At 50.9% G+C, this 22,996-nt stretch overlaps 1 protein-coding gene across 1 annotated transcript in view; it reads left to right on the top strand.

Annotated features, from left to right (window-relative positions):
• The window catches only part of COL27A1 (collagen type XXVII alpha 1 chain), a 162,405-nt gene that overhangs the window by 123,620 nt on the left and 15,789 nt on the right, over positions 1 to 22,996 (top strand). The window contains exons 33-45 of the mRNA XM_026457102.1: positions 1,049 to 1,156; positions 8,144 to 8,197; positions 8,324 to 8,431; positions 9,579 to 9,632; positions 10,606 to 10,659; positions 14,275 to 14,331; positions 14,521 to 14,574; positions 14,732 to 14,785; positions 15,058 to 15,111; positions 15,872 to 15,925; positions 16,036 to 16,143; positions 16,614 to 16,721; positions 17,872 to 17,979. Coding sequence (XP_026312887.1) covers positions 1,049 to 1,156; positions 8,144 to 8,197; positions 8,324 to 8,431; positions 9,579 to 9,632; positions 10,606 to 10,659; positions 14,275 to 14,331; positions 14,521 to 14,574; positions 14,732 to 14,785; positions 15,058 to 15,111; positions 15,872 to 15,925; positions 16,036 to 16,143; positions 16,614 to 16,721; positions 17,872 to 17,979 — 975 coding nt within the window. The remainder of the gene's footprint in view (positions 1 to 1,048; positions 1,157 to 8,143; positions 8,198 to 8,323; positions 8,432 to 9,578; positions 9,633 to 10,605; positions 10,660 to 14,274; positions 14,332 to 14,520; positions 14,575 to 14,731; positions 14,786 to 15,057; positions 15,112 to 15,871; positions 15,926 to 16,035; positions 16,144 to 16,613; positions 16,722 to 17,871; positions 17,980 to 22,996) is intronic.

Below are 22,996 nucleotides of genomic sequence, written 5' to 3'. Positions count from 1 at the left end.
AGAATGATCGCCATGCAGAGCCCAGAGCAGTGGGAGGGCACGTTCACCATAGAGCAAAGCAGTAACTATAACGAACAAAGATGGAGAACTGGCAGTCCAGTGGGATTGTGCCTTTAGAGCTTAGTTTACTGGAACCAATGCATTGCCTTGGGACAGTTGCTTCACTGCCCTGAGTCAGGTGCATATCATCCAAACTGTTACCTACCATTTATTATTATTATTATTCACTGTTTTTGTGTCGTCAAGGATTGAAAATGCAGCTCAGAAAAATGGAAAGAGTGGTTCTGATAGGGAGAATTGGGTAAATTTTCTTGCTTGATGAAAATTTCTTTCTTAGGCACAGTGGCTCCCACCTGTAATCCCAGCACTTTGAGAAGCTGAGGTGGGAGGATTGCTTGAGCCCAGCAGTTGAAGACCCACCTGGGCAACCGTCTCCAACTCCTGGGCTCAAGCTCTCTTGTAGCAAGAGCTCATTTCTGCAAAAGAAAAAAAATTTAATTAGCTGGGCATGGTGGCATGTGCCTGTAGTCCCAGCTACTTGGGAGGCTGAGGCAGGAGGATTGCTTGAGCCCAGGAGGTAGAGGCTGCAGTGAGCTATGATTGCACCTCTGCACAATCTCTCTCTGGGAGACAGACTGAGACTCTGTCTAAAAAAAAAAAAAAAAAAATCTGCTTCATAAGACTCTTGTTCTCCCAATGTGTCTAAGTTGGGGACAAATTGCCCTTGTCTCCTGTGAACTCCGTGGGGTGGGTGCAGTCAGGACCTGGGCTTATCTCTGAGTCACTCTACCCTTCCCTGCCCAGGCCCAGACAGGGACACGTGGGAACCTCTAGGTCTGGGATGTGTCCTGTGCAAGCTTCAGGCTACACTGGGCTTGGCAGCTGAGTCACAGCACCCTGCCTTTTTGGCAGCGGAGGGACCTGTCGGGAATCTAGGGGCCAGTTGGCTGTGGATGTCTGAATGGAGCCTTGCAGTTTGGGGCCCCTGATGCACTTGGCAACTAACTTATTCTCTGTCTCTCTCCCCTCCTCATGCCCTGCCACCCAGGGGGACAGGGGAGACCCAGGGCCTGATGGAGAACATGGCGAGAAAGGCCAGGAAGGGCTGATGGGTGAGGACGGGCCCCCTGGCCCCCCTGGCGTCACTGGTGTCCGGGTGAGTGTGCAGGCTGCTTGCAGTGCCTGGGGCTCTGGGGTACCCTGAACGCTCATGCCTGTGCAGGCAGCTGGGCGGGAGGTCTTTTGGTAGTGCCACTGTGGTCCTTTCTCCACGCGGCGGTTTGCCAGAGAACCAATCTGACCATGTCCCTTCCCTGCTTAACGTTCCATGGCTCTGCAGAACATCTGTTACTCATCCTACCGGCTCCCCTGCCCTGTGCAAACCTGGCCCCTGCCGACCTCATGTCGTCCATCCCCCATATCCAGACACACTGAACTTTTTTCAGTTCCTTGGACAAGCTGTGGCCCTTACCCCTGGGCCTTTGTCCATGCTCTGTTTAGGACACTCTCCTTTCCTCACTCCCCTGTCACCTGCTTTAGTCCTATTTGGCCTTTAGGTATCACCATAGACATCACCTCCTCCAAAAAACCATCCCTGTCCCCAGCCTGGGCCATGAGCCCTCAGGGACATGCATAACCTTCAGTGTATATCTTGGTTCCATGAAGACCAAGACCTTTTCTGGTCTTCATTTATGTCTTTAACAGTGCCTTGGCCAGTGGCTCACGCCTGTAATCTGAGCACTTTGGGCAGCCAAGGCAGGCGGATCACTTGAGGTCAGGAGTTGGAGACCAGCCTGGCCAACATGTTAAAACCCCGTCTGTACTAAAAGTGTAAAAATTAGTCAGGCATGGTGGCGCATGCCTATAGTCTCAGTCACTCAGGAGACTAAGGCAGGAGAATCACTTGAACCTGGGAGGCAGGGGTTGCAATGAACTGAGATGACACCACTGTCTCTAGCCTGGGCAACAGAACGAGACTCTGTCAAAAAAAAAAAAAAAAAAAAAAAAAAACCGGACCTGACACATAAGAGGTGACCAAAGTCAGTTTGTTGATTAAGAAGACAGAGCAGCTCTGCTCTTCTACCCTAACAGAAATGTACTTAGTCAGTCCACAAACACTCAACGAGCATCTTCCCTGGGCCAGGTACTCCAAGATTAAAGGTGTATAGACAAGTTTCAACGTGTATAGACAAGGTGCCCAGTGCTCTCCTGAAGGTTCCCTCTTTGATGCTGATAGCAACCCCTGAGGATTGGGAAAATCGGAGAGGTAAAGGAAACTTCCCAGGCTCACACAGTGACAAATGGCAAAGCTGGAATTTGAACTCAGGCCTGCATGACTCTACACATACTGGCCTGGGCTCTGGCAGAGTTGGAATCCAGGGCTTGGCTGTGGGTCTGTGAGGATGAGGCTGGAGGCAGGTGGAAGGTTGATTTCTGAGTGTGGCAAATACTGGACTGATGACTCGGAACTTGACTTGGTAGTGGCGGGGGCGGTGATAGTCTTATACAGTTGAGCAGGGTTTGTGTGACCCAGGAGTGCTGGGTCGGTTCAGTTAAACTGCTTGGGACTCGTGGATTAGGTGGCCTTGCAGACAAAATGCCCAAATGCATAAGCCTGCTGGCATCTACCTTGAGCCAACCAGGTGGTGAGAACTCACACCTCTGCTGCCATCCCAGTCTCCCTGGGGTGTCCATTTCGCTCTTCATCCCTCAAGCGGAGAGATCGATGTTACCTAGGCAAAGCAGCCCAGTTTGATTCAGGCCTGCTCTTGACACTGTTTTCCCCCCGAAGTGTTTACATGACTAACCTAGGACAGATCCAAGTTAGCCTGCAACAAACTATGGTTGTGGGAAAATATTTGTTTCCTAAAAATAGCACTGAATTGCCAATCCCCCTAAACAGCTGCAACAGAATGAACTCACCAAACTAGAGAAGAATACGAGGGCGCTGAGTCAGCCAGGAGGCTTTCCCCGGGCTTGACTCAGCGGTGGGGAAGTGGGCCAAGGGGAATTTAGCAGGAGGGGCCCTGGCCCAGATTCTGCATTAGGAACTTGGTCTGTGACCTTTCACCCGCCCCTTGCCCTCTCTGGTTTTGCCCTTGGAGGATTTGGAAGGAATGTGTGCTAAGATCACTTTGAGCCCTAGCGTTCCGGGGACCCTTTTTTAGTGAGTGTTGAGTATCATGGCTGTGGAATGGGCAGGAATACATGGCAGAAAAAGTCGTGGAACCAGAGCCCTGAGGTTGAACTTGAGTTTCTGGCTGGCTCAAGCAACCCATTCTCTGTGTGACTTTGGGCAAATCACTGCCCCTCTCTGAGCCTTGGTTTTCTTATCTATAAAGAATAAGTAAAACTCAGGATAGGAAAGCATGTTATAAAATGCACCAGAAATATAAAAGATTGTCTTTATAAATTTAGAGGACAAAGTGACTAGAGGCTGGTGGTCACTGGTAGTGATGGTGAGTGGATGGTGTGGGTGGGGGCAGCAGCAATGGCAGTGGTGGTAATGATGATAATAATGATGGTAATGGTGGTAGTACTGATGATGGTGTTGGTGGTGGTGATGATGAAGATGATGGCGGTGATGATGGTGGTGGTAGTAGCGGTGACTGTGATGAGGTGGTGATGGTGGTACTGGTGCTGGTGGCGATGGTGATAGTGGGAGTGGGAGGGGAGTGGAGGTGAGGGTGATGGAGGTGGTGGTAGTGATGATGGCGGGGGTAGTGGTGTTGGTGGTGGTGATGGTGATGATGGTGGTGGCGATGATGATGATGGGGCAGTGATGATGGTGATGGTGGTGGTGGTGATGGTGGTGATAATGGTGGTGGTGGTACTAATGATAGTGGTGGTGGTGATGATAATGGTGGTGGTGGTGGTGATGGTGATGATGGGGCAGTGACCATGGTGATGGTGGTGGTGGTTGGTGGTGGTGATGATGATGGCGGGGATAGTGGTGGTGGTGGTGATGGTGATGGGGTGATGGTGATAATGATGATGATGATGAGGCAGTGATGATGGTGGTGGCGATGGTGATAGTGGGGGTGGGTGTGGAGTGGAGGTGAGTGTGATGGTGGCAGTGGTAGTAGTGATGATGATGGCGGGGGTAGTGGTGTTGGTGGTGGTGATGGTGATAGTGGTGGTGGTGGTGGTGATGATGATGGGGCAGTGATGGTGGTGATGGTGGTGCTGGTGGTGATAATGGTGGTGGTGGTACTAATGATAGTGGTAGTGGTGGTGATGATGGCGGGGGTAGTGGTGTTAGTGATGGTGATGATAGTGGTGTTGGTGGTGGTGATGGTGATGATAATGGTGGTGATGATGATGGGGAAGTGATGGTGGTGGTGGTGGTGGTGGTGACGGTGATGATAATGGTGGTGGTGGTACTAATGATAGTGGTAGTGGTGGTGATGATGGGTAGTGGTGATGGTGGTGATGATGGCGGGGAAGTGATGATGGTGGTCATGGCAGTGGTGGGGGTGGAGGTGATGATGATGATGTGGTGATATGGTGTGGGCAGTGGTGGTGATGATGGTGACGATGATGGTAGTAGTGGTGTGGTGGTGGTAGCTGTGTTAATGTCAATGTTTTGCCATCACTCCCATTTCTCATATGCCGGGATTGGAAAAAGAGTCACTTGGGCCAGGCCAAGTGTGTGCTAAGTGATAAGGCAGTGAGGGACCTTACTTGAGTCTCTTTGGCATCAGGATAAATACCTCCCACTCTGTGGCCTGGAAACAGTTGAGTATTTAAAAATAGAATTTTATGAGCCATTGGGGCCTTTCCAGAAATGCGTCTATATGGATGGAGCCCAGCAGAAATCTTCATTCCGGGCCCACAGCCTCACCCACTGTATGTATGCTCTCTGCCGGAGAGGGCACATCCCAGCAAGTAGTGCCCTGTCCTGGGGGAGACGCAGCCTCCCGTCTCCCTGCCCCTGTACCGGATGCTTCAGCACTGACTCATCTCGCCTTCTGCAAGGGATCAGTCAGCCATTGCAGCCACCTCAGTGCACTGGAAAATGCCACCAATCACTGTGACATGGCTTCCCCGTTGCCTGCCCATGACCAGCCTGGAAGGAGAGGTGCCCCAGAAGCAGAGGAGCTGCATGTCACTTCTGACCTGGCTGGGAGGCCCACAGAGGGCTTCCTCTCACTGAGCCTCAGTTCCTTTAGCTCCAAAACGGGATACATAATCCCTTCCTCCAAACACCGGTGAGAACTGAACGAACATTTATGTAGAATGAGAACACAGCACATGGCCTGTGGTGAGGGTTGTAGGGATTGTTGGTGTTTTATCACCAGAAGAGCTGGAGACTTTGAGATTGCCTAGTGCTGTCTGATAGAAATGAAATACAAGCCATATACAAGCCACTTTTAAAAAGCAAAAAGAAACAGGTAACTTTAATTTTAAGGGCCAGTGCGGTGGTTCGTGCCGGTAGTCCCAGCACTGTAGGTAACCGAGGTGGGAGGATTGTTTGAGCCTAAAAGTGCAAGACCAGCCTGGGCAACATAGTGAGAACTCGTCTCTACAAAAATTAAATTAAATCAAATTAAAAAGTTAGCTGGGCGTGGTGGTGCATGCCTGTAGTCTCTGCTACTCAGGAGGCTGAGGTGGGAGGATCACTTGAGCCCCAGAGGTTGAGGCTGCAGTGAGCTGAGATCGAACCGCTGTGTTCCAGTCTGGGCAACAGAGAGAGACCTTGTCTCAAATTTAAAACAAGAATTAATTTTAATAATGTAGTTTATTTCGTCCAATATATCCAAATATCATTTCAAAATATAATCAACATGAAAATCGCTAATAAGATATTTAGCAGTCTCTTTGTAGTAAGTCTTTGAACTCGGCATGTAGTATATATTCATAGCACATCTCAATTCAGATGTGAATCTTCATTGGAAATACCTGATCTGTGTTTAGATTTTCATTGTATGTAAAATTTCACTGGAAATACTTGATCTGTGTTGAGATTTCATAAAATTTACAGTTGAAAATGTAGGTTCATATACCCAAGTTACTCCAAACAAGTTTTGTAGCAACATAATTGGGTGTGTCAACTTTTACTTTTTTTTTTTTTCTTTTGAGACACAGTCTCACTCTGTCGCCCAGGCCGGAGTGCAGTAGTGCTCACTGCAATCTCCGCTTCCCGGGTTCAAGAAATTCTCGTGCCTGGGCCCTCCCAAGTAGCTGGGATTACAGGCGTGCACCACCACACCTGGCTGATTTTTGTACTTTTAGTAGAGACAGCGTTTCGCCATGTTGGCCAGGCTGGTCTTGAGCTCCTGGCCTCAAGTGATCCACCCACCTCAGCCTCCCAAAGTGCTGGGATTACAGGCGTGAGCCACTGTGCCCGGCCTTAAATTTAATTTTAAATTAATTAAAGTTAAATAATATTAAGAATTCAGTTTCTCAGTCAGAGTAGCCACATTTCAAGTGTTCAGTAGCTGTATGTGGCTGGAGGCCATGAGGCTAGTCCCATACTAGAGGTGGAGAAACTGAGGTTCAGAGAAAGAGCAGGACTGGTCCAGGGGTACATGTGGACTCAGGCACTGGGATGCAGGCAGTCTGTGCTGAGGTCCTTCCCAAGCCACTGTTCCTGCCTTTTTGAGGACCACAAGGTGGTCTGACTGGTGTGTCCCTTTGGGATAGCATCATCTTTTCTGGCATCATAACTGATGCTGCGTTAAGTCTTTAGAGCAGACGTTTCTCCCTTGTGCTGAATCAAAGCCAGCTGCCCCATAATTTTCATGCACTGGCCACCCTGGAGAACATGGCTGGCCCTGCCCCCAGAACAGCTGCAGAAATCTGCAGACAGGAACCAAGTCCTCTGGATTGGTCCAGATGTTTGCTTGTTCCTCTAGGACCTCTTCTTCCTGTCCCTCTTCTATCACAATTAGTCAGTGCCTCTTCTTAAGGTACAATACCTATTCCCGAATGGGACATCACCTCCTTCGTTCTACATCTGGTGCCTCTGTTAATGCAACCAGAGGGATTACATCAAAGCAGCTCCTTAGTGCTTACCAAGAGCATAGACATTCTTTCTAGATCCTTTGAGGCTTGTAGTCAAGAAGTCCTTTCTAGGCCAGAAACGCTGCCTGCCCCACTCCCTCCATCCTGACCTATGGCCCAGGATTGATTCTCTCTCTTCTCTTTCTCTCTGTGTCTGTCTCTTACTGTCACGTTCACACTTGCACACACTCACTCACCCTTGCTGTGCAGTTTCTCTGACAACTGTGGACACAAAGCTGAATTTGCGCCCCGCCCCCACACACACACCAGGGCAGGGCAGGGCGGGTCAGGCCAGAGCATCTCTTTGGGAAGCCTGTGGGGCAGGGGCAGAGTGGCCTGTCAGAGGCAATGGCCTGGGGACCCCAAGGAAAGTGGGAGAAGGCAGCTGACCTTTCCAGCACAATTTCTTACTGCGAAGAGGCTCCTCCAGCCCAGCCCCTGAGAGAGGAGGGGCCTGTGCGAGGGACATGCCCCAGGAATTGCTCACAAGTGACGCACAACATCTGAGAGATAGGGAAGAACCTATAAATCCTCTCCATTTGCCACCTCATGTCATCAATGGGGACCATGAGCCAGGGGGTGGAAAGAGCCCTGGGCCTGGAGCCAGACACAGCTGGGATTGATTCGGGGCCTGCAAGGCACAGCTGGGACCCTGGGCAAGAGTCATTGTATCTTTGGGAACTTGGCTGCCTCAACTGGAAGCGGGTCTCATTGGGGCCTAACATTCAGGGTCGTTGGGAGGGTGGAACAGCACTTGGCGCTGGAGAGAGCTCAGTGCAGAGCGCTGTTCCCTGTAGGACACCCCTGGATGCCTAACAGTAACCATGACGACAGTGAAGCCAGCAATTGCAGAAGCCACACCCAGCGTCCACCCCTGCACCCAGGCCTCGCTGTCAGCACGTTCTTGCATCGCCAAGTCGAATCCCTAAGTTCTGTGACACTGTCCCCACTACACAGCAGAGGACGCTTAGCCTGGGAAGTTAGGTCAGGCTCAAGGTCACACGGGTACTGAGTGGCAGAATCAGTTTCGAACCAGGCCGTCTGCCTCCAGAGCCGACAGTCTGACCACCTTGCAAATCCGCCTCAATTTCCTCTCTTCTCTCATCTTTCTCTTGCTCTTTCCCTCCTCTCTCTTCAGGGTCCTGAAGGAAAATCAGGGAAGCAAGGCGAGAAGGGCCGCACTGGAGCCAAGGTAGGTGCTCCCTTCTGCCTCAATGAGCCCAGGTCCCTCCCCCACATCCCTTTCCCAGTCCCTCCCCTCCCTGGCCCCTCCGTCCTGCTGGGGCCTGGTGACAGCTTGTCTCTCCTCCTGTTGCAGGGCGCCAAGGGCTACCAAGGACAGCTGGGTGAGATGGGCGTCCCTGGAGACCCCGGACCCCCTGGCACTCCAGGCCCTAAAGGGTCCCGGGGCAGCCTGGGACCAACGGTGAGGACTCTCTCGCTGGGGTCGGGGAGTAAGATATGGAATAGAGGGAACCGAGGGCAGGAAAGGAGACACCAGGCTTCTCTGTGCTGCTGTCACCCACCCCAGCTATTAGCTGAACACCTGGTGCTCACTGTCCCAGCCACCTCTCTGAATCATGAATCGCTCTGGTAACCTGCAGAAAGCTGCAGCCCCGCCTCCGGAACAGTATACACCACACAGAATATTTCCTGCAATTTGAAGGGGTGTGTGGGTTCCCTGAAGCCCTCTATGGACCCAAATTAATAAGCCTTGTTATTAGCATCAGGGGAGAAAAGACCTGATTCTTAGGACTGTTTTTATCAAACAAGGAGATTCCCCCTGGAAATAGATTCAGGAGGAACAGGGCAATGCTCCTGCAGGTCCCTGGATGACTCTGAGGGTGTCCCAGAGCATTGCTGGGCTGCCCTGAAGGAAGGGCCCAGAGGGCTTTGATACCTGCAGGAGACGAAGACCCCAGGCGGAAGCAAGGGAAGGAGGCTGAAGAGGGTGACGCAGCGGCTCCAAGCTGGCTGTGTGTGAGGTTAAGCAACCAGGCTGGTTTGTGGTGTTTGCGTTTCTGCAGCGTAAATGCTCCCTCCGTGGCTGGTTTCAAGCCACTGACATGAATGACATCTCTGAATGCAGAGTGGGTTGGAGTTAACACAGCAGCCCTCCCTTAGGCAGTGTTTGCACCAACATGCACAGATGCAGTAGACCAAAATAACCTCATGAGTGTAGGTAGGAGGAAAATGTAGTAAAATGGCTAGGAGGAGATGAGTTTTGAGTATCCTCTATCTTGGTTTTTAGTAAAATTAATTTAACTGTAAGTCCATAAAATTGAATTGTTAATAACGGCTCTGTTTCACTGGCTTGTAAAACTCCTGAGAATTTAGCAATCAGCTGTCTTGAACCACTGGAGCCAGGAGAAGGAGGGCTGGGGTGGGGGTGGGGATTTCCAGGGAGGAGGGATGATGTCACTGGCTTTCTGCCTTGTTCACACACCTTGGTTACGGGCAGCATGGATGCGCCAGGCTGCTGGGTGGAGCAGGGCTGGAGCCTGCAGGGAGACTACTGTGTCCCTCCTGTGAGAGCCACACTCCATACCAACGAGGGTCTCCTCCTCTTGTAGGGTGCTCCTGGACGCATGGGGGCCCAAGGAGAACCGGGACTGGCTGGTTATGATGTAAGCAGATATCACCTCACCCCACCCCCTGACTCTGTCCTGCAGGCCTGGACACACAGGCCCACGCCAGCCTCTGCCCCACCACCTCCCGGCTGAAGGCTGACTCCTGGGACACTGAAGATGTGGGGTCTCACCTGCCCCAGGGAGCCCTGGGCCCAGAGCTGTGGGGGGAGGGGGTGGAAGATCATGGATGGGACAGGTGTGGTTGGGGCCACCAGATCAAAATGAGCCACCCCAAGCCTTCCTGGGTATTTCCTGCCTGGGGTGGGTGCTCTGCATGCCTTGTCTGCTGTCTGGGGAAGGGACCATTTTTGTATCCAGTCTGGCACCTTCTTAGACATGGCTGAGCCAAACCCACGTTACACATCTAGAGAGAACAGGGCTCAGAGGGGTATGGTGCCTACTCAGGAGGGAAAACCGGGGCTCAGGAGGGTAGAGAGGCGCACAAGGCCTGACCACTTCAGTTTGGAGGTGGAATCCTAGCTCTGGTCCTCGAGGCTCTAGATCCAGTGTTTGGTAGAGATACAGCAGGCAGGGGAGGAGAGGGAGAGGAAAACAGGTGAGACAAGACCTGGAGGGATGTTGCGAGGAGCCCATGGTGGGTGTCCACATCTGCAGGCCTAGCCAAAGCCTGGGAAGGTCTGTTGAGGCAAGCATTTTGCCACTGTCCCTGGTCCTGGCTTGGAGGACAAAGCTGGTTCTCCCAAGATACCCTTCCAGGTCTGCTCCAGGGTGGGGCGGGCAGGGCCCCTGACCATCCAAGCTGGAACACCCCTTTGGGGTGTGTCTGGGACCAGCATGGCAGGTCTGGAAGGCCAGGGCTCAGACAGGCACAGACTTACTCAGAGCCACACAGCCAGCTGGGGCAGAGCTGGGACCCAGTTTTGCAGCCCAGTGTCCCCATCTCAGAGTCCACGTCCTTTGTCCTTCCTGAGTCCTCATTCTGACTTACCTCCTTCTTATTTTCCTGCAGGGACACAAAGGCATTGTGGGACCCCTCGGACCTCCTGGACCAAAAGGCGAAAAGGTGGGTGTTTGCTCTAGAGGAAGCGGCTGCACCCTCGTGTCTGAGGCTGAGGTCAGCTTCGGGTCCAGCAGGAGAAAGCCCCTGGGGTAGCCATGGCTGGAGACGCCTGTGGGGGCTCACCCCCTGCAGCAGCCGAGGCTGGTGTCACTGCCACCGTGCCCAGCAGGCAGGAGCCATCAGATCCACATTCAGCAGTATATGCTGGGTGTCATCTTTGTACCCAGTGCTGGAATGAAAATATGCAATCCCTGCCCTCACCGGGCTTATAACCAAGAAGCAGAAATGGACATCAATCTTGTAATGACTAAAACTGTAACTCCATCATCTGTGTCGACATGGGAATTGAAGCCTTGCCCGTGAATGAGATCACCCAGCGAGACTGGGGAGAGGATGCTGAGCAGGAGAGGCTTAGGATGGAGAGTGAGGAACTCCAGTGGTTAGTAGTGGTCAAGGAAGGAGCCACCAAGGCAGAGGGGAAGGCATGTTCATTACCCACCCCTTGGCTCAAGATTCGGTAGAGGAGAGAAATCACTGGAAGGATCCTCGCTGACCCCTGGACCCTGCCCCGCCATGCTGGTGGGGATGTGGAGGGCCAGGAGTACCAGAAGGTCCAAGATATTGGTGCTATGTCACGTCCAAGGCAATACCCAGCTGGCCCCAGAACCCACGTGTCTGAGTCCTACCTTCGTCGCCTGAGTCCCTTCTGTCTTTCCTCCTCCCCCTCTCCCCTGCTGGCTCAGCTGGATCGCTCCGCTTGCCCCTGCCTCCCCAGCACGCCTTTCTTTTGCTGAGTCAGCTCCCCACTAACTAAATCCTGCTGTTGGTGACTCACGCTGGCCCGGCGTGCTGCCCAGCCGACCCCTTCCTCCTGCTGGAGGACAGCTCAGCCATCAAAGAGGGCCACCCGCCCCTGCCGATTCCACAGGAAGCCACTGAAGGTGCCACTCAGTACCCCGGGTCCCTCCTGGGCCCTCGCAGCCTGCCAGCGCTGGCACAGAAGGGGTTAACACAGACCCTGAAACAAGGAGGCCCTGGTGCGCCCCAAGGCCTCCGCTCCAGGCCATCTGCAGCTCTAGAAGCAGTCTCTGTGGCTGCTGAGAATTGGACCCTAACATCAAATCTGCCCTAAGGCTGCAGGGGCCTTGGGGGGTCCCCAGAATTCCCTGAGCCTTGAGTGCCTCATCAAGTGGGGGGGTCCTCGGGAATGAGAGGCCAAGGTGTGGGGGGGGCATCACATGTATACGTCAGCCAGATGCCTTTTCTGACTTAGAAGGCATTATTGGATTCGTTCATTCCTCCAGCTCTCCAACAGGTATTTATGGAGGATGTAGTGTGTTCCAGGCCCTGAGCTAGAGGCTGGGAATGATGCCCTTAGAAGTCTCAAAAATAGGGCGAGTCCCATGAATGAACAGCCACTCACAAGCTGGATGGTGCTGGGGAGGAGAGAGCAGGTTCCTGGGGAGACACTGAGCACACGCCCACATGCAGAGCTCTTTCCCTGCCATTCCTCCCGTAATCCTCACCACAGCCCCAGTGCAGAGATACCACTGTTCTACAGGACAGGTGGGGAAACTGAGTCCCCATGAGGCTCAGAGACTAGCCCAGGATCTGTAGTAAGAGGGTGGCAGGGCCGGGATTTAGACCCCATCTGTCTGATGCCAGAGCCTACTTCCCTAACCAAAAGCAGACCCGAGATAAGGAAGCCATACACCTTTAACTTGAGCCGCCCGCCCCCGCTCACCGTGGGGGTGAGCTCACTACAAAGCTGGTGGCCAGAGAGAGGGGATGAGACTCTGGGACTTGGACAGGGGAGGGACAGTATCCTACCAGATTTCTGTTGCTAAAAAATGTATCCCCAAACTACACTCACATTGCGGGGCATCAGTATAGCTGATCCAGGATGGGGCGGGCAGGGCCCCCGACCATCCAAGCCCATCCAGTCTGGGCTTTGGGTCCAGATTGCCCCGATTCCTGAGTGACCTTGGCTAAGACCTTCCTTCCTCTCAGTTTCCCATCATTAAATGGGGACAGTCGTCCCAGCGGCATAGGTTACTGTGCAGATCGGATGAAACAAACCTCACAAAATGCCAGGCACATGGAACATGCTGGGTAGACACAGGCAGGCCCCTTCCCCAAAGCCCCCAAGTCCAGCTGCCTCTGTCCACAGTGGGACTTGAGCACTGGATCAAAGAACCATAGAGAGTGGGCAGGGACGAGAAGGAATCCCCGCTCCCTGGGCCACCCCTCTGGGTACAGCTGGTTCTAGACCTCAGGCCTAGTCCTTGCCAGCCTGCAGCCTCCACCCACAGGAACCACAGAGGCCTCAGGCTGGTGGCTGATCACCACCAACCTTTAGAACTGACTCCAGCCAGGGATGTGTCCCAGCCCCAGGGACGCTTTGCCTCTGTCCAGCCTCTTCCGGCTCCATTTCAGTCCCTATGAACAAAGGGACCAGGGGCGCCTGGCTTGAGCCCTGTGCCCAGAGGAGTGACACAAGTTTTCTGGGGCTGGACTCTTCTGAGCCCTGAGATTCTGCCATTTGCCGTTCCGCTTACACCTTCCTTGTAGTTGAAAGGTGGCATCTACACCTGTCCTGCGGGTGGACCAGGGCCTGGGGTGGCCATGGCATGAGGACCTCACTTCTAAACTCTGCTCCCCCGCCGACTCCCGTCTCTGGCCATGTCCATATGACACAGTCTCACTGCTGCTATTGTTACCAGCTACGGCAATTTTAACGCCATCTGCTGAGCCCCTGCTACGTGGGCGGCAGCCTGCTGAGGGCTTCCTGTGCCTTTCCTCACCGAGTCCTCTCAACAGCACCGGGACGCGCTCCAGTCCCGCTCTGCACATAGGAATCTGTCTTATGGATACACCCCCATGCTGACTGGCTGCCAAGTGCCACCTGGGGCTACCATGGAGGGTAGGAGGTTCACCCTAACGCTGGTTCCTCCCAGCAAGGATCGGAGACAGGGACTCTCAGATAGAGGGTGAAGAACTCTGAGCAGGTCCCATCATCTCTGCGAGCCTCAGTGTCCTCATCTGTGAATTGGGATAAAAATCGCATCTGCTTCACAGTGCTGCGCTGTGGATGTCATGAGTCCGCCTGTGTGTGGCCTGGAGCAGTGCCCATGCGTGCCAGCTGCTGGAGTTGGTGCTACTCCCTGCCAGGCGTCGCGCGTCATTTCATGGAGTCCTCACCACTCCTTGATGGGCATCACACGCGCCCCCTTCACCCCACCCCACTCTGCTCCGCTCACCTATTCCCCAGCTGAGGAGAGGAGCTCAAAGATGGGAAGGGACGTGTTGCAGGGCCACGCGGCTGATCCTTTGCAAGCCGGGATGTGAACCCAGCTGTCTGAGCTCCCTGACTTCCTGCAGGATCCTACAGCTCAAGGGCGTCCGGAGGGCACAAAGCTCTGTTCTGTGTTCCACAACCCTGGTTCCACACCAGCCTGGGTCTGGCTCAGACACACCTACCCTTCCCTCTCTAGTTTGTGCCCCATCTGTAACCCTAAGCAGGCTAGACTTCATCTCTGACGAAGCACTTTCCGTCTGGAATTCCCCACATTCCCCAGGAGCAGGCGGTTTGCCCTAAAGCTGGTTCTGTGTCCACAGGGGGAGCAGGGCGAGGACGGCAAGGCCGAGGGGCCCCCTGGGCCACCTGGAGATCGGGTAAGCCCCCTCCCTCCCTGGACCATGGGGAGCCCTAGGTGGAATCTGAGCCTCCCGCTGCATGGAAAGGGGTGGGCCGATCAGGGGCCAGGTCCCTGAGAGCTCCGCAGAGGGCATGGCTAACAGGGCCCAGGGCTGGCATCCTCGGCACCTGGTGGCCCAAATTTTGCTGTTGTCTTTGTCATTCAGGGCCCTGTGGGTGATCGAGGAGACCGCGGGGAACCAGGGGACCCTGGGTACCCTGTAAGTATCAGAGCTCCCACCTGCTGGCAGGACCAGGCGTGTCAGGGAGATGGGGGATGACACGCGTCCAGAAAGAACAAGAACTTCCCGGGCTTCTGTGCTGCCTCCCAGCCCCCTGCAGGATGGGCCCCCTCACCTGTCTCTCTTTGGCTTCCAGGGACAGGAGGGTGTGCAAGGCCTCCGTGGAAAGCCAGGCCAGCAGGGCCAACCCGTGAGTGGTGTCTCCTGTCCCATCCCTGCCTCCCGCCCTGAGTGGGGGGGCAGTGGGAATAAAAGAACTGGACCCTTTAAAGCTTAAAGGAACCCTCCCTGCAGGAGGGTCTGGGGCAGCCATTTCTGTTTCTCCTGCCCTGACCCTGGGGATACCCCCAGAACCTGCACCCCCAAACCCCTCCCCACCCCTCCCCCTCCAGGCGGAGACTGGCCACCCTCCCCGGGAGAGAATCCTGGGGCTGCCTTGCGTCATCTCACCTTGGTTTGCAGGGGCATCCGGGACCCCGGGGGCGGCCGGGACCCAAAGGATCGAAAGGCGCAGAGGTAAGAGGGCTGGGGGTTCAGCGGGGAGACTGAGTCCCGGGAAGAGGGAAGCCTGACCCACAGTCACACAGCAAACCAAACACAGGCTGCAGAGGCTGCGAGGCAGAGCAGGGGGGGCATCCCACCAGTGACCCCATCTCCCTTCAAATAGCCTGAGCGAGGAGGGACGATCAGCCCCATTTCACCGGGACTCCAGAAGGGGAGCCGCCTGCCTGAGGCCAACCAGAGTGACTTGAACCCAGGGCAGTCAAGAGCCAAAGCTGGCCTCTCTTTCCCCCACACCACACTGTAGATAGAAAACTGGGAGAAGTCAACTGAGGGGGACTGGAAGAAGAGGAGGCGGAGACAGGGTGCTTGAGGAGGAGCCACTTCCTGCCTCTCCCCTAGGGCCCCTGCCTTTCCCCAGACTCCAGGCTGGGCCAGTGCTCTCTGAATGCAGTTTCCCTCCCCCGGGTGCAGCCCCTCACCTGCACGCCTCAGTGATACCCAGTCTCTAAAGGATCCGGTGGAGCCGTGGCCTCTGGCTCCTCCCAGGAAATTGCCAGTGCCAATGAGGGGACACCAGGGCCCAGAGCAGGCCCAGTGACAGCCCCCGGGAGGTTCCAAGGCCAGCCCTGGCCCCAGGCTTCCAGGCCAGAGTACTTGGGCACATCTTTGGCATCAGGTGTTCACCCAGAGGCCCACAATCCTCTCAGTCCCTCCTTCCAGAGTCCCACGCCTCTACCGGGCAGCCTCCATCATGTGGCCCTTGATTTTTCAGGGACCAAAGGGAAAGCAAGGCAAGGCGGGGGCCCCAGGCCGGAGGGGGGTCCAGGTGAGTGACTACAGCTGCTATTTCCAGCCAGCCTCCCTGCCCGCCCCCACGCCCACCCTCTCCCCCTTCCCCCACCAAATGCCCTCACCAGCTTTTTATGTACCCCCCAGGGCCTGCAGGGGCTGCCAGGGCCCCGGGGCGTGGTGGGGAGACAGGGCCTCGAGGGCATCGCTGGACCAGATGGGCTTCCTGGCAGGGACGGGCAAGTGGGACAGCAGGTGAGTGGGGCTTGGTGTTAACAGATGGTGGCTCCATTCGGGACCAGGTGTGGGGGAACTTCCCCAGGCCATGGGCCAGAGGAGCCCGTTTAGAAACTTGGATGGGCAGAACCAACTATCCAGGAGTTTCCCTGGGGTGGGCAACCGTCTCATCCCCTGGCACCTGGGAGTGTGGACCTTCTGACTGTCTCTCCTGGATGTCAGCACCTGGAAAGACCGCCCTTTCCTCCCCTGCCTGGTGGATAGGGTTCCTATCCCGCTCCTTCCTCACTCAGAATCCCGCCCTTCCCCACTCACAATCCTCAGCTCCTCCTGGTCCAGCCACGTCACACACAGGCCGTCTGACCTCCATCCTGGAGTGTGACCCCTTCCTCCAGCTACACCCAGGGTTCACCCAGGCATTGAGCCATCTGCTTCCTTGGCTATTTCGTGAAACACAAGAGACCCTCCTCTGCCTGCTTTCTTAACAGGGGGAGCAGGGAGACGATGGGGACCCTGGCCCCATGGGCCCTGCTGGGAAGAGAGGAAATCCAGGTGTGGCCGGCTTACCTGGAGCACAGGGACCCCCGGGATTTAAGGTCAGATACCTCTTAATCCACTTACCCACCCTCTGCCCTTCCTGCCTTGATGCAGACTCTAGTGGTTCCGACCCTTTGGGCACCCATGTCCCAGGGCCTGTGTGAAAATGGAGTCCATATTGTTGACCTTTCTCGGGGGTCCTGCCCCAAGCTTGAACTAGCTGATAGGTCATCGGGGGAACTATAAATACAGCCCCTACCAGGCCCTTGAAACCTTCAACTGGTTTTTGAGTGGTCCACGGGCGCCCTCTGGTGGACATTTGTGGAACAACAGATGTTGCTTGCAGCCGGGATCCCCAAGGCATCCTTAGAAAAGCTTCCCAGTGCAGCGTGGGAGGAGGGGGATGCCGTGAATCCGTTGGAGCCAAGGGCTGGACTCTGAAGGGGAGATGTAGATGAATGACTCAGTTGTGGTTCTTGCCCTTCCTGGGCTCGAGGTTTAATTGAGGAAAGGTTGAAACCCTCTGAGACACAGGAGGCAGAGGGAGCGATGGCCTTGACCCAGGGAAGATTTGAATGAGACTAGAAGGGGAAAAGGTGCCTACGCAGTGGCTCACGCCTGTAATCCCAGCACTTTGGAGGCTGAGGCGGGCGGATCACTTGAGATCAGGAGTTCGAGACCAGCCCGGCCAACGTGGGGAAACCCCGTCTCTACTAAAAATACAAAAATTAGCCGGGCCTGGTGGCGGGCGCCTGTAGTCCCAGCTACTCGGGAGGCTGAGGCAGGAGAATCGCTTGAACTGGGGAGGCGGAGCTTGCAGTGAGTTGAAATCCCACCACTGCACTCCAGGTTGGGCGGCAGAGCAAGACTCTGTCTGAAAAAATATAAATAAATAAATAAATGGGGAGGAGGCATTCCAGGGGTGTGAGCTGAGGTTTGGAGGAGGGAACTGCATGCTGTTGGGGAAAAGCAGTAAGGAGGAGAGGAATTGCAGGAGAGGAGCTGGGAAGGCAGGGCCCAGAATGCCAGGGGAGAGACAGAGACCTTCCTCTTTGGGAGGTGAAAGTCTTGTCACCCCCACTCCACCAGGCCTCCCTTTGTTGCCCCAGCCCTGTGGAATCACTGTTCTGGCTGCCCTAGGCCCCCTCCACCTCCTCCTCCCTTAGAACCCCTTCCCACTTTAGTGATTTTTTTGTGTGTTTCTTTAAGGGTGAGAGTGGGTTACCCGGACAGCTGGGTCCCCCTGGCAAACGAGGGACGGAGGGCAGAACGGGGCTCCCTGGAAACCAGGGGGAGCCTGGGTCCAAAGGCCAGCCGGTGAGTGAGCCCCAAAGAATACACGTGCCCACACACGCATGCACACACTCACATCCACCTACATGTACAAACACATGCACACTCACACACACACACTAACACAATGACCCAGATGCCACCTCCATGCTCTGTGACAAGGGATAAAATCTGGGTACCAGATACCATTCTGCCACCCCTCAACCAGGTGGTGGGGGAGACTGAGGAAAGAGACCTGAGTGGTCCCTTCAGAATGAGGAGAGGGTGATCACAACCAGAAGGTGGGCTCTGCTGACTCTCAGTCCAGTGCTCATTCTGTGCCTCACTGCCTTCATCCCTGTCCCAGAGGCTACATTCAGCTCACCCCGCCTAGAAAAAGAAGGAAGAATGAACCGAGAATAAACAGGGCAAATAGAAAACACATAGCAAGCCGTTTCAATAACCCAGTTAAAGCTGAGATTGTCAGAGTGGATGAAAAAGCAAGACCCAACTACATCTACTGCTACAAGAAATCCACTTCAAATATAAAGATACAAGTAGGTTAAAGATAGATATAGAAAAGGACATACTATGCTAACATTCATCCCAAACAACTGGAGTAGCTATTTTGATATCAGATGAAACGGACTTTGGAGCAAAGACTACTAACAGTCATAAAGATGGTCTTTTCATAATGACAAAGAAGCCAACTTATCAAAACTGCATAAGAATCATAAATGTTTATGCACCTAACAATAGATCTTCAAAATAGTCAGGCAAAGACTGATAAAGCTACGAGGAGAAATAGACAAAATCACAATTATACTCAAGGATTTCAATATATTTCTCTACTAATGGGTAGAACAGAAGCAAATAGAAGATCAGTAAGGATGTCTTGAACTGTATTATCAACCAACGTGACCTAATTGACATTTATAGAACACCACATCCAATATCAGCAAGATACACATTCGTTGTAAGTTCATTCAGAACATTTACCAAGACAGACACTGTTTTGAACCTTAAAAATCAATCAATAAATTTTATTAATAAAATATTTTAGTTATATAAACAATATAAATATTAAATAATTTACTTAATAGTATAAATAAATATTTTATCAATACATTCTTTAAAAATTTAAAAAGATTCAAATCACACAAAGAATGTTCCCTGACCATAATGAAATTAAATTATAAATCAGTAACAGAGAGATCTGAAAAATCTCCAAATATTTGGAAACTAAGTAACAAATGTCTAAATGACCCATGGGTCAAAGAAGAAATCAAAAGGGAAGTTAGTATTTTGAATTGAATGAAAGTAAAAAACAGCATGTAAAAATTGGCGAAATGCTGTTGATATATAGGGAGATCTTTATAGTAATAACTTCTGTGTTAGAAAAGAAGAAAGGTCTCAATAAATGGTCTCAGATTCCATCTTAAGAAACTGAGGGTTGGGGCTGGAGAAGGCAAATTTAAAACAAAGTAATCAGAAGGAAGGAAATAATGAAGATCAAAAATAAACCAAAAAAAAAGGAAAATCAAAAGTTAGCTCTTTGAGATCTGTAAAACTGATAAACCTTTTGCCAAACTAATCAGGAAACTAAAAAAAAAAAAAGAGAGAGAGAATACAGAAGTTACTAATATCAGATCAGGGACAGGGGAGCAATGTCACTACCGATATGACAGAAATTAAAAGGATAATAAGGGAATATTATAAACAACTTTATGCCAATAAATTTAAAGACTTGGATGAAATGGGTCTGGTGCAGTGGCTCATGCCTGTAATCCCAGCACTTTGGGAGGCCAAGGTGGGCGGATCACGAGGTCAAGAGATCGAGACCATCCTGGCCAACATGGTGAAACCCCATCTCTATTAAAAATATAAAAATTAGCTGGGCATGGTGGCGAGTGCCTGTAGTCCCAGCTACTTGGGAGGCTGAGGCAGGAGAATCACTTGACCCCTGGAGGCAGAGCTTGCAGTGAGCTGAAATCATGCCATTGCCCTCCACCCCGGGGAAAAAGGAAAAACCCCCCTTAAAAAAAAAAAAAAAAAAAAAAAGACTTAGATGGAATGGACAAATTCCTTGAAAGACAAAACTACCAAAGGTCACTCAAGAAGAGACTGATAACCTAAATTGCCTTATATCTATTAAAGAAATTGAATCTGTGGTTAGAGCTTCCCACAGAGAAAACTCTGGGCCCAGATGGCTTCACTGGTAGATGCTACTAAACATTTACAAAAGAAATAATAACGGCCGGGTGCGGTGGCTCACACCTGTAATCCCAGCACTTTGGGAGGCTTAGGTGGATGGATCACGAGGTCAGGAGTTCGAGACCAACCTGACCAATATGGTGAAACCCTGTCTCTACTAACAATATGAAAAAAAAAAAAAAAATTAGGTGGGTGTGGTGGTGCCCACCTGTAATCCCAGTACGCAGGAGGCCGAGGCAGGAGAATCACTTGAACCTGGGAGGTGGAGGTTGCAGTGAGCCAAGATCGATCCATTGAACTCCAGCCTGGGCAACAGAGAGAGACTCCATCTCAAAAAAAAAAAAGAAAAAAGAAAGAAAGAAAAAAAGAAATAATACCAATTCTACATAACTGTTTCAGAACATTGAAGAGGAGAAAAATAATTCCCAACTCTTTCCTTGAGGCAGATAATACCCTGATGTCAAAGTCAGACAAAGACATTACAAGAAAAGGAAACAATAGACCAATATGCCTCATACATATAGCTACCACAATTCTCAATAAAATTTTAGTTAGACGAACCTAAGAATATATAAGGATAATACATCAAGACCAAGTGGGGTTTATCTTAGAAACACAAGGATAGTATAACATTTGAAAATAAATCAATATAATTCACTATATTAACAAACTCAAAAAGAAAACCCATTTGATCATCTCAGTAGTTGCAGGAAATGCATTTGACAAAAATCTAACTCCATTCTGATAAAAACTCTCAATAGACTAGGTATGGAAGTTCCTCAACTTGATAAAGGACATCCATGAAAAACCTAGTCAACATCGTACTTAATAGTGATTGACTGAATGCTTTTTTCCAAGGAGCAGAGCAGAAAGAAGTCAAGAATATCTGTCCTTACCACTTCTTTTCAACATTGTACTGGCAATTCTTGCCAGTGCAATAAGGCAAGAAAAACAAATAAGAGGCGTTCATATCAAAAAGGAAGAATTAAAACATTTCGTTTGTAGGAGAAATGATTGTCTATGTAGAATAACCATTGGCATCTACAATAAAGCTACTAGAATAAGTGAGTTTAACAAAATCACAGGACACCTGATCAATATGCACAAATGAATTGTGATTGTATAAACTAAGCAATATGCATAAATGAATTGCATTTCTATACACTAATCAATGTGCACAAATGAATTGCATTTCTGTACACTAGCAACAAATGATAAGAAATGGAAATCTAAAAAGCAATACTACTTATAATAGCATAAGAACATGAAATACTTAGAGATACATCTGACATTAGATGTGCAACATATGTACACTGAGAACTATAGAACACTGGCAAGAGAAATTGAGGAAGACTTAAATAAATGGAGATATATACTGTGGGCATATGTCAAAAAACTCAATATTAAGATATCACATTTATTCAAATTGGTGTATAGATTCAACACAATTCCAATCCAAAGCTTATCAGGTTTTCATGTAGAAAATGACAAGCGGATCCTAATATACATATGAAATATAAAGGACCTAGAATAACTGAAACAACATTGAAAAAGAAGAGCAAAGTTGGCGGAATAATGGCACTTGATTTCAAGACTTATTACAAATCTGCAGTCATCACGAAACTGCGGTATTGCCATAAATGAACTAATAGGTCAAAGGAACAGAATAAAAGGCCCAGACATATACCATACATATATGGGCAACTGTTTTGTTTTGTTTTGTTTTGTTTTTTGAGATGGAGTTTCACTCTTGTTGCCCAAGCTGGAGTGCAATGGCACGATCTTGGCTCACTGCAATCTTCTCCTCCTGGGTTCAAGCGATTCTCCTGCTTCAGCCTCCCAAGTAGCTGGGATTACAGGCATGCACCACCACGCCCAGCTAATTTTGTATTTTTAGTAGAAACAGAGTTTCTCTATGTTAGTCAGGCTGGTCTCGAATTTCCGACCTCAGGTGATCCACCCACCTCGGCCTCCCAAAGTGCTGGGATTACAGGCATCAGCCACCACACCTGGCCTGGACAACTGCTTTTTAACAAAAGCACAAAGACAATTCAGCAAGTACAAAATAGTCTTTCCTAACAAATGGTGCCAGACAAGTGATGCCTCATAACATATACAAAAATTAACTCAACCTGGATCATACATCTAAATGTAAAACTGAAAATTAAAACACTTCTAGAACATAGAAGGACATCTTCAAGAACTTGATAAAACAAAGATTTCTTAGATATGATACCAAAAACATGACCTGTAAAAGAAAATGTGATAAATCAGACTTCAACAACATTTAAAACTTTTGCTCTTCAAAGGACACTATTAAAAGAATGAAAAGACAAGTCACATACTGGGAGAAATTATTTCTGAATCATATATCTGATTAAGGATTTGTATCCAGAACCTACAAAGAACTCTCAAAACTCAATAATAAAAATAAACAGCCCAATTTTTAAAAATCGGCAGAAGATTTGAATAGACACTTCAAAAAAAGTATACAATAGCAAATAAGCACGAGAAAAAGATTAATATCATTAGTCATTAGACAAATGCTCATTCAAACCACAGTAAGATGCTACAGCACACCTATTAGAATAGTGAAGAGTTTTAAAAGACTAACCATACCAAGCGTTGGCAAAGACATGGAGCAACTGAAACTTTCACACTCTGATAATGGGAATTTAAAGTGGTACAATCACTATGGAATCAGTTGGGCCGCTTCTTTGAAAGTTAAGCATATCCCTACTGTGTAATCCAATCATTCCACTCATATATATTTACCCTACATAAATAAGGACATTCAGCCACACAAAGAGTATACTTGAAGGGGCTTAGCAGCATTATTTATAATAGC

The sequence above is a fragment of the Piliocolobus tephrosceles genome, chromosome 14, assembly GCF_002776525.5.
Source record: "Piliocolobus tephrosceles isolate RC106 chromosome 14, ASM277652v3, whole genome shotgun sequence".
NCBI classification, from domain to species: domain Eukaryota; kingdom Metazoa; phylum Chordata; class Mammalia; order Primates; family Cercopithecidae; genus Piliocolobus; species Piliocolobus tephrosceles.
This window is presented reverse-complemented; position numbering and strand designations above follow the sequence as displayed.